At 40.6% G+C, this 12,196-nt stretch overlaps 1 protein-coding gene across 2 annotated transcripts in view; it reads right to left on the reverse strand.

The window, feature by feature from the left end:
* ush1c (Usher syndrome 1C) overlaps positions 1–12,196 on the reverse strand; it is a 212,481-nt gene that overhangs the window by 13,430 nt on the left and 186,855 nt on the right. For both annotated transcript variants that reach the window (XM_043705961.2, XM_087996593.1), the window contains exon 25: positions 2,352–2,461. In XM_043705961.2, coding sequence (XP_043561896.2) covers positions 2,352–2,461 — 110 coding nt within the window. The remainder of the gene's footprint in view (positions 1–2,351; positions 2,462–12,196) is intronic.

Raw genomic sequence — 12,196 nt, forward strand, 5'->3', positions numbered from 1 at the left:
AGACCAATACTTTTTGCTGTCGGTAATGTTGATAAAAGCGATTATAGATATGACTGACTCATTGCATGTTGCTTCTCATCTTTCTGCAAACACTATTGATCCTTTAAAAAGATAAGAGATTGATATTCAGTCATGCAAGAATATTTGAGAGATCCATACAAAGTTGAAATATATAGATTACGAGAGACATGGTAAAAGGGACAAGATGGGGAGGGTGGAAAGAAAAAATAAATGAAGTGGAAATAATGAAAGATAAAAATCATCAAAATGAAAAAAATCTCTAAGTATCGTGACAGTCCTGCAAATAACATATTGGGTGATCAGTGGCAAAAGAATAGTCCTCATCATTCATTATTTGTAATGCTGCCCAAAAGCCTCTCATTTGCTTTTCACTAGTCATATGATCACTGGGAATTTAATGCAACACAGATTAATCTACAAGATATTGGGGTGGGTGTGAATTGGGCAAGTGATGAGTCTTCAACTAATTAGATCAAAGTGTTTCGTTGAATCAAGCAAAGTCTGAACCAGGAAATCCTGGAATATTAAAATCACTGTTAAATCATGTGAATGATGCAAAATGAAGAAGGGAAAGTTAAAATAACATTGAAAGTGAGAGAGAGGACAAGGAAAGAGTTTAATAAAATTATTTTTGTTTAATATGCTCAACAATAATTAGAATCTGAAGGAATGTGATTCCACACTTCGAAAAGTCAACCTTCAGTCCCACTTACATTTGAATGGGCTAGTTCTAACTTTCTCTTGTATGTTTGGTGGATACAAAATTTGAGCAATCTCACATCCTTTTTGTGCTTCGTTGTCATATCGCTCAGTGAGATACCAATGCTGCAAAGACTGTGCAATAGAAGCAGGGTAAATCAATATAATATTACCTGTTTTAACTGTGGAGACTAGAGGTTGCTGTCCAATGATTTCTAAATAATGGAGAGCATTGATAGTCTAACTGCTACTTCTACCACAAAATTTAGGATAATAATAATGTGCATGCCTATGGCACTGTTGTACAAAAAAAACCAAAATACAGATAGATAATAGACAGATAATATAGCAAAACACCTGAGTATCCCACCCACATCTTCACACAACACCTTCCCCACCAGCGGCAGGGTGTGTGAATCCAGAAATACAGTTTCACCATCTCAGGACACATACTTGATTTGATTTATTATTGTCACATGAACCTAGGTACTGTGAAAGGTTTTGCTTTGCATGCAGTGCAGGTAGATCATACCATACAAAGTACATTCTGATAACACAACAGAGCAAAGAATACAAAGTTACAGCTACAGAGAAAGTGCACAGAAAATGAGATCAACATTAGAGGTCCATTCAGATGTTTAATAACAGCAGGGAAGAAGCTGTACTTGAACCTGTTTTACATGTATACACATTTTTATTTCTTCTGCCTGACAGAAGAGGGTGGAAGAGAGTATAACCGGAGTGGGAAGAGCCTTTCGTTATGGAGTGGAACAAGGTCAAACACAATCCTGGGGGGCTGCCTGAGAAGGAATATTGAAGCATGGTGAGAATAATCGGTATTGAAAAATATCTCAATGTGATTCATTGAAGTGTAAAAGTAAAGACAGCTGAAGATGATGTTAAGAGGAGTCACAAAGTTTTGGTAAAAGAAATGCATGTAACAGATTCTGGGGAATATAAACTAATGCAGATCAGTAAACTCTGAGGAGAAGGATGTTCAGGACAAGATTTTGAATAAAGATATGGGAAACACAGTTTTGGAAGCAGAGTGGGCAGAGTTTGTGATTGAGAAAGGTATTAGTTTAGAAGCTCAACACTATATTGAGGATGTTTAAGTTGCAAATCATCTGGTTCAGTCTAAAACAATAGTTACAGAGGGGTTTGAGTCATTCCTTGAATATGGAGCTTGTGGCAAGTGACTAATAAAGTGGCAATTGTTCTTCCCAATATTCAGCTCAGCTCACCCATTACTCAATGTTGAAGAAACAATATCACTGCAAAGGCAGTAAAGAGATCGCAAGGGGCTGGTGATCTGGGTGGGATGCTCCTCGGAGACTCGGTATGGACTTGATGGACTAAATAGCCTGCTTCCACACTGAAGGGATTTTATGATTCTATGACTGTAAGATGTGATGGTCAGGTCAAATTGGATATAATGGTGTATACCTGAAAATTAACTATATCTGTGGACAATGTGGATAATTTGAGTTTCTTTAGGGGATGCAAATAGTGATTGTTTAGCCTGAAGTTGATTAAATTTAGTTCCATTTTGGTCTTCCTTTAAAAAATGCTACTGGATTACTTTATGGTTACACCCTAAATAGTCTATTATGAGGGTTACATATACTTACACCACCACTATTCCATGACTTTGCCAGCGTTGTCTGAGCTTCATGTAAGGTGGCATCAGTGAGTATCTTTCCATTGACAGCCATTATTTGATCTCCCTTCACTATTCCACCTAATGAAGGCAGTTGGAAAAATAACAAAGGTTAGATTGGAGGAGAAAATCATAACCTATATCGTTTGCATCATTAAAGTTTTGCACCAGGTGAACAACACCTCTGCTCTGATTGTGTTTAACTAAGGTTTAAATGTAAATTGGGTTCATAAGACACGTTTATAAGACCAATAAAGGAAGGTATTCAGCCTTTTCTCCCATTGAACCAATTCCACCATTCAAAGAGATCACGGCCTCTCTGAAACTTGATAAAACTACTTTTGCCTGATAACGCTATATTTCACTGGGTTAACAAAAAGAACTATCAATCTTGGTTTTTAATTTAGTTATGGACCTAAGGACAATTGCTAGTTACAGGAGAGAATTCCAACTTCTTTTGTTTGTAGCAGTTGACTTCTAATGTCTGTAGCTCTAACCTTTAGATTAACAATGTGCCTTCAAGCCATGGGTCCCCAAATAGTGTCAATAGTTCCTTTCTGTTTACATAATATGTTGACCTTGAAATTTTAAAATCACATGATCCTATAACCTTCTAAATGTTCTTTGTGTAATCTTGCCCAGTAATTTAACTCTCAGAGTCTAGGAATCATTCTGAGAAATCTACCTAATCTCCTTCCAATATATTTTTATTCATTTAAGGGATATAGGCATTATTGGCTGGGCCAGCATTTCTTGCCCATCTCGAATTACCTGGATGGCAGTTAAGAGTCAACATGTTGCTGTGGGTCCAGAGTCACATGTAGGTCAGCCCAGGTAAGGACGACAGTTTCCTCTCTAAAATAGGGCTTCTTATAGTACTCAAGGCACTAGATTTTACAGGAGGACAGATTACCCATTATCCTAAACTAAAAGTTAGATTGCACCTTAGTGATCTGATAGTTGGTTGCCGCGCAGCAATACTACATTAGGCATGGCCTTAATTAGTGTATGTGGGGAGGGGCTTCTGCTTCTCGGGCACAGGAAGTACTGCCCTAGATATCCATTTAGTCAGCAGTTCTTTGGTTTCAAAAGACAGTAATGGCCATTACAAGCAGACCCCACAAAAAACTGAAGGTGTCCCAAGAGTATGGATAAGTTTGGGGATTTTGGCAGACGTGATTGCAGATCCTAGCATGGGAGGATAGAGCTGTGGAGATGCAGTTGAGAGGAAGTGGGGTAGAAGGGATTCAAGGGGGATACCATCATGGAAAAGTGGGCGCAAAAGATACCTTCATAAGAGATATCCCACCTTTCTGTCTAACATCAGCCTGCATTGTCAAAACTCCTGGGCTGTCTGCTGTGTTTCCACTTTCTTCCACGGACAGAGAAACTCCAACAAAGGAAGAATAAAGCCCTTAAGCTTTATTCGGGCAGCACGGTGGCTCAGTGGTTAGCATTGCTGCTTCACAGTGCCAGGGACCCAGGTTCAATTCCAGCCTCGGATGACTGTCTGTGTGGAATTTGCGCATTCTCCCTGTGTCTGCATGGATTTCCTCCAGGTGCTCCGGTTTCCTCCCACAGTCTAAAGATGTGCAGGTCAGGTGAATTGGCCACGCTAAATTGCTGATAGTGTTAGGTGCATTAGTCAGAGGGAAATGGGTCTTGGGTGGGTTACTCTTCGGAGGGTCGGTGTGGACTTGTTGGCAGAAGAGCCTGTTTCCACACTGTAGGGGAATCTAATGTAAGTAGCAATTAATTGTCCACATCTTGGTCTCAACTGCCCCAGGGCACAGCGGCTGTCTGGTACTTTACCTCATAACATGGGCATAGGTGAGGGATTTTTGGTTTAAAATATTCCATGGGATTTGGGCATCACTAGCAAGGGCAGCATTTGTTACCCATTCCTAACTGCTTTTGAATTGAGTAGCTTGCCAGACCATTACAGAGGGTTCAGAATCAACCACATTGTAAATCTGAAATGGATATATGGGATCGGCCAGGAAAACAAGAATTCAAACTGATCAGGGTATAGTGCAAGAGCAAAAGTTAAAATTGCAGGAGGACACTAGTGAAGAAGAAGCATGTTCTCTCTCACCCATACTTGTAGCCACAAACCTAGAAACAAACACTCTGCATATTTAGGACAATTGATTAGAGGAGGGTTCTGCATATAGTGAAACACACAGATCAAGAAATCTGCAACTGGGGGAGGTGATAAAGATAACAAATACCACTCCACTCCACCCGCCCCAGTGGAGGATGACGTACAATTAAATGCTTAGTGTAAAAGGTCCTCTAGCATGCCACCTGGACCAGAAGGCCTAGTTTCAAGTCCCACCTACTCCAGGGGTTTGTAACAATAGTTCTGAACAAGTTGAATAGAAAATTAGGTAAAATGCTTAGCGTATTGGCCTACCAGAAAGCCTGCAATCAATGTCATGGAACATGGAGAAGTCTGGCACCTCCTTGATACAGGACTTGTAGAGTCTAGAGCTCATTTATTTTAAATGATATTGGGGAGTAACTCTAGGTGTGATGGTTGATGTCTGAGTTTCTATTGTAGCACGAGCAGAATCAAATCAACATAAAGTCATAGAGATATACAATAGGGAAACAGACCCTTTGGTCCAACTTATCCATGCCAACCAAATATCCCAACCCAAACTAGTCCCACCTGCCAGCACCAACAAATCATTGTTGAAGTTGAGGCACAGGCTATGATATCGAAAGAAGTGAATATTTAATGAGACCTGGGTGTCCTTGTGTACCAATCACTAAAAGTAATCGTACAGATGCAGCAGGCAGCAAAGAAGACAAACTGTATGTTGACCTTCACAGCGAGGGGATTTGAGTACAGGATCAAGGATGTCTTGCTGCAATTAAAAAGGGTATTGATGAGGCCACAACTGAAATATTGTATGCAGTTTGGATCTCCTTATCAGAGGAAAGATGTTTTTGCTATAGAGTGAGTGCAGTGAAGATTTACCAGTTTGATTGCTGGGATGGCAGGGCTGACATGAGGAGAAGATCAGATGGTTAGGACTCTATTCACTACAGTTTAGAAAAATGAGGGGGGAATCTCACGGAAACCAATAAAATTCCAATAGGACTGAGCAGGTTAGATACAGGGATGATGGATGTTCCTGATGGAGGGAAGGTCCAGAACCCAGGATCATAGTTTAAGGATAATGGTCTGAGATAAGGAGGGACTTATTCAGCCAGAGAGCAGTGAACCTGTGGAATTGAGGCCAAAACATTGTTTGATTTCACGAAGGAGATAGATGTAGCTTTGTGGCTAAAGTTTTCAAGGAATATGGTTGGAAGATTGGGCTTGATGATCAGCCATACGAATAACAAATGGAGGAGCAGGCTTGAGAGTGCAAATGACCTATTCCTGGTTCTATCGTCTATGTTTCTGTGTCAATGTTGTGATGATCAGTAACAGAGGGGAGTCAAGGGGTGGGATTGATGGTAAATGGGATCCTGCTTACCGCATCTGAGTGTGTTTATTATGGATGGCCTCACCTGGCATAACTATCACAATTGTCATTTCTAAATAGGGTCAGCACTTTTCACACCACGTTCCTACTGTGACCTTATTTAGAAATGACAATTGTGATTGTAGTGACAAGGTCAGCGGGTGGACCCCATACAATATGAGTTCCCTGATTTGGGCTGTTAATCTGGTCGAATCATGGAGCCCTGGCTGACAGATAAGAACAGGAAGTCAGACCTCCTGTTCACCCTGAGAGCTGGCTCTGATGGAGCTGTATCAGTGGTGAAGGACTCTCAATTTCAGTAAAAGAGGGGGCTGAATCTGAGTTGGCTGCCCACATCCAGTGTGTTCTGATGCTGTTGGTTTCTGTTTGTTTTGGGAGGAAACCTGATTCTTGAACTGGATGAATTATATAGCCAGTTTGTTAACTGGTATTTTTTTTCATTGAGGACTGACTTCTAAACTGGCTGATTCCAACAGTCAATGTGTTCCAGGTAATTCAGTTCTCATTGGGGAACTGTTGTTTCACTGGCTGGTTATAGCCTGTGTATTGCTTTTTTCTCTTTTACTTTGAGAAAAGGACAACTTTGATTTTTGTGGCTTAGCCCTTGCATTCTGGTTTTCTTTGTTGTTTGAATGTGTTTACACTTTTCTTGGTGTTTGGGCTGAGCCCCTGTGAGAAAATACATCTTTCCAGATGAGCTGTTCCTGTATGGGTAGGCCTGGCCATTTGTCGGTGGACTAGATCTCAATAAAGACTGAACACCTGTGTGCTTGCTGGGAAGTGAGCATTTGCTGCATTCTAGAGTTCGGGAGTGGACCCAGCCTTCAGGAATGGACCAACCCGCTGAGAGTTAATTGCACCTTTCAAATGTACCGTGTTCCTGTAAGTGGGCGTGGTTCTCTATGAATGGGCCAGGACTCTATAGAGACTGAATGCCTGAGTGTGCTAAGGGGCATGCATTTACTTCCTTCTGGAGTGGACTCTAGCTTCAGTTGTGTACTCCAATTTTGCAATGGACTCTGCAGATTGGAGTGGAATCTATTTTTGACAATGCACTATGTATACTGGAGTGGACTCTGTTCCTGGGAATGGACTCTACATTTTGAAGAGAACTGTTTATGGTAATGAACTCTGTACCAGAAGGGACTCTGTTTGTTGATAATGGACTCTGTCTTCTAGGTTGTTGGGTTTATCATCTGCACTGTCTTGTATGTCCCTGGGTCTGGCAGGCCTTACTGTGCTGTCATCTCAGGGAAGGCGATGCGGTGTCCTGCAGGTGGCCTTACGGTGCATCAGGGCAGTCTGCAGGTGGATGGTGCATTGGGGTGGGCAAGAGCTAGATGATACAGGGGGGGATGACTGAGAGCCGGAAGGTGGGTAGGCCGTCCTCAGCGCTGTAACCCCGGACAGATATCAGGGCGGGCTGTCCTAGAGGTAGCTGGAAGGTGCAAAGGGCGGTTAGGGAAGCCAGAAGGTGGGTAGGCCATCCTGACTGCTGTCATCCTGTGGGGTTAAGGAAACAGGATGGGCTGTTCTAGAGGTGGCTGGAAGGTGTGTCAGGGTGGACTGAGATCCGGAATGGGCATGGGGCAGATGGAGAGCCGGAAGGGGCGTAGGAACGGGCTGCCTTAGAGTGGGCGAAAGGTGGGAGGGGGTGACTTGCTGGGGGGGGGGTCTGTATTCCATGCGCTGTTTCTTATCTAATTGGACTGTCTTGTATGTATTGGTTACTGCTACTTTTGTGATGACTGAAAGTGGGATTTGAGATTTGTCCTCATTTCCCTGAAAACTGGTTGAGTGGTAAGGGTTTGGGGCCTGACTTTGCCACTCCTCTCCCTTGTAAATTGCTGTTTCTCTGTATACAGTTGTTAATGTTAATTGTTTGTAAACTGAAAGGTGGGTGGTGGGAGATGGTGGGGGGTGGTGTGGGAACGGGTGGGGTGGTTGGGGAGTGGTTGGGGGGTGGTGGGTGTGTGCGCGGGGTGGTTGGGGGGATGGTGGGTGGTGGGATGGTGGGTGGGGTTATATTCTATGCACTGTTTCTTATCTAATTGGATTGTCTTGTATGTATTTGGTACTGCTATGTTTGTGATGACTAAAAGTGGGATTTGAGGTTTGTCTTCATTTCCCTGAAAACTGATTAAACAATAGGGTTTGGAATCTGGCTTTGCTGCTCCTCTCTCTGTAAATTGCTGTTTCTTTGTATAGAGCTGTTAATGTTAATTGTTTGTATACTGTATTGTTTAATAAAATAAAAAGAACAAGAAGTCAGACCTCTTGTTCACTCTGAGAGTTGGCTCTGAGGGAGATGAATCAGTGTCAAGGTCTCTCCACTTGTAAATAAAGGGTGACGTGGTGATGGGATACTGGCCTCAGTGCAGTTATTTCAGTGATGACGGCTCAGTTAGAAGTTAGACAGCAGTGGGGCTATTAGAGCATGGGGCACAGATGTTTATAACTCTGTCAAAGTTCCACTACCTTGTTGCCTCAGATTTGGGAACTTAAAGTTCAGCTCATGACCTCATTTTGGGATCCCAACTCCTTCCTTTAGGTTTAAACAGTTCTGGAAGACATCAAACATGCCAACACTGATGGAAATCAACCAGCAAGTAACTTTTCTATGGTCGATAACCCCTTTAAATACACATGTTCAACAGAGAGGACAAAAAATGCAAAATGGCAGAGAGACTTCAAATTCACCTGTGAACTGTGGATGCCATTTTGAGGTCACTCATAATGCCAAAAACTACTGGGTGCTAAGCAGTGAGGTATGCAACTAAGAGACAAGTAAGGAATTGGAAACTGGAGGGAATTGGCAATTCAGTCACATGCCTTTTTTTACTCTTGACCAGAAGTGCTATTTTCCATTGGACTGCAGTATTCAAAGTTTAGCCTTGGCTACAGAGAATTAATGATGGATGCTAAAATATTTTGTATGAAAGGGAAATGGAACAGGAAATACTAACATTCCACTTCAAACTGGCCCACTTACATGCCTCAATTTCACTTATTTTGTTTTGTGACTTCAGAGTAGTTCTCTATCCTAGCCAGTCCCATGGAATTCATTTATTTGTGATCTTTCTCTGAATGAATGTCAAATTCTCTCAAATAATGTTATAATGATAAATAGCTTAATGAGGATTACATTTATTTCTGCACTTCTTACTCCACATTACTGAGCCTGTGGTGAACATTGTAAGTAAGCACAATCAGTGTTAATAGGAACAATAGAATTAACATACCCGGTTGATTTAACAGGGATCTATTGAAGAATGGCTGTAATGCCCACCTACTGTAGACAGTAGTTGCCTTTTAATATACAAAGGGGAAGCTATAGCATATATATATTAGCAATTACATCTCAGACCAGCTGTGATCAGACTTAACAATTTTGTTGGGCAAACTGGCAAGAAAACCCCAGAAGTTCCACAAAAGTAATCTGGTCTACTGTCCATTTAGGATTTCCCTCCTCAGCAAGTCTGAGCTCACCTAGATGTTAACTTGTTGGTGGCTAAATAGCCTTCAGCCTCAGGGCACCACACTGAACCATGTTAGTAGGGCACTGACAGCTACTTGGAATGGGCAACATGTTAGTTCAACATAAACGAGGCTTGGGTATCAAAATGGCTCTTACTCCTTCAGTGCTGGAATAGGCAGTTGACCAGCACTCTTTAGCAGTTGGTCATCCAAAAGTTAAAATCTACCCTCATGTTTCATAGACTAATCCCTTCTCTCTTGACAGATTCATCAATGGGTTTAACATCTAGATAAGCTTTTGCTAATGTGCCCAGAATAATGAATAGAAACTGTTGTTATTTTTTATTAATGGAAACTTGCCATGCATCCACAGGATCTTTCTCACATCTTTCACAAGTGGCATTCATCATTTCAGATCTAGCTTTAGACTTTAATTGTAAATGAATTAGTTGAATAATAGATGAGCAAGTACATAAATAGCACTAATGTAATACAATAGATTTTATGCTACAATAACTCCTCGTGAGGAAAATAACAGTTTACTGTGTCTTGATTACTATTTTATAATTAATAAAATTTCCCATGTCCCCAAAACGAAGAGCCATTTGAACTTCATGATAATTAGAATCAAATGCCTATGGCAGAGAATTGAGCTATTTTCTAAGAGATTCAATCCGTTTAAAGTAAGTGAAACCTAATTTGAACAAAGGAAGTTTCTGAAAAGAATCCTTATAGGTAATAAATGTCTATATTATACTTGGTTGGGTGAAGAAAAAATAAAATAGCTAAACTCCCTGTTTATGTTACTATCCACTGACACCTGTTGGAAAGTATGTCCATGTGAAGCTTATGACAGGACTGGAACAGTCCCTTGTGAACACCCATCCGGGTATTTGGTAGCATTCACTGTTTATCAGTCTGGAGTTTTAATCTATTATTTTCAAATTTGCAATTATTTTATAATCATATTATTTTTCCTGCATCACTTTACCTTTTTATAAAAGATACAATAAAAAACTAAAGAACAGCTCACTAAATGGAACATAATTAGAAATTTCATCAATCTTTTTTCGCATAAATGATTTAAGTAGTAATCCTCAACATATATTTTAATGTCTTCTTCTATGAGTGAGTAGCGTGTCAGTTCACAATTTCAACCTTGTATTCAACAAGTTTGCATTTAGTATCCTTCAGCAACATGGAGTTAATTTCTCCTATCATTCCTTCAATCCTGCAAATTAGGAAATTACCATTTTTGATCTATTAAATGAGAACAAATCTATAAAATCGATATAAAACATTAACACATGACCAAAAGGAATCTATAAAAAGAGAAATTTGTTTCGGACACCATCAAATAGCATTGTCATTTGAGCAGAGAATGCCAACCACTGTCCTGTGATGAGATAGAGAGTCACAATCCACCTTTTCAAGATGGGTCTACAGAGTTTGCTAATGAGAAGAGATTCATAAATAAGTTGCAGCAATCTTCACTGAATGCTTTCTATAGTAAGTACGTTCTTTCTTAAGTAAAGAGAACAAAACTGTAAACAATATACCAGGAGTGATCACACCAAGGTTCTGCAGCCAGTCTTCTTTGTTCCTGTACTTAAACTCTCTTGCAATGAAGACCAATATACCATTTTCTTCCCAACTGGTTGGTGCATCTGTATGCTTGTTTTCAATGACCATGTACCAGTTCACCTATGTCCCTTTGTTCATCAGCACTTCTCAATTTAAATAATACTCTGCCATACCAAGGCAGATAATTTCATACTTATTCTCATTAAATCTCATCTACAATGCATTTGGCCCCTCACACAACTTGTCTATATTGCCTTTTTGCATCTTTGCATCCTTCTCCTCACTCTCAATTTCTTCTAGTTTTGTGCTGTGAACAAACTTGGAAACATTGCATTTGATTCCCTCATCCAAATCGTGGTATATGTTTTGTATAGTTGGGACCTGAGCACCAAACCTTATGGAAACCTTCTAGTCATCTCCTTTCACACATAAAAAGACCCATTTATTACTCTGATGTTTTCTGTCTGCTAACCAATTCTCAATCCATGCCAGTATATCATCTCAATCCCACATGATTAAATATTGTACACTAGCTCTTATGTGGGACTTTATCAAAAGTGTCCTGAAATTTCAAATATACCAAGTCCACTGGTTCTCCCTGATCCAATCCATTAGTTATACCTGAAAAACACAATCCCCAGTAGATTTGTCAAACAAGATTCCCCTTTCATAAATCCATGATGATTTTGCTAAAGGCCATTGATCTTTTCTAAGTGCTTTGTTATTGTACCCTTTTTTTTAAAAAACAGACCAGCATTTTACTTACTACTGATATTAGAGGAATTGGGTTCTAGTTAGAGATTTCTTTTCTCTCTCCTTTGTTTTAAATAGCATGGCATATTTGGCACTTTCCAATCTACCAGGATAATGCTGATATGTTGTCTCCCTGGTGCTAGGATCATAAATGTTTCAGAGTGGCTAGAGGACATCCTGGAGGAAGAGGGTGACCAGCTAGTGATCATTTTACACATTGGTACCAAACAAAAGGCCCTAAAAGCAGAATATAGAGAGGTAGGAAGCAAGCTGAAAAGAAGCATCCCAAAAGTAGTGTTGATTTCAGGAATACTAGCAGTGCTAAGTGCTGTTAGTAGAATTAGCAGGATATATTGGATGAATAATGCCAACAAAGATGGTGTGAGGGGCAAGGGTTTCAGATTCCTGGAGCAGTGGGAACATTTCTGGGAGTGGTGGGACCAATACAAACAGGATAGGTTACAGCTAGGCTGGACCAGGACTGACGCGGTGGGGAAGTTTT

Source organism: Chiloscyllium plagiosum, unplaced genomic scaffold, assembly GCF_037043375.1.
Source record: "Chiloscyllium plagiosum isolate Xiang-an unplaced genomic scaffold, Cpla_swu_hap1 HiC_scaffold_18, whole genome shotgun sequence".
In the NCBI taxonomy this organism is placed as follows: Eukaryota; Metazoa; Chordata; class Chondrichthyes; order Orectolobiformes; family Hemiscylliidae; genus Chiloscyllium; species Chiloscyllium plagiosum.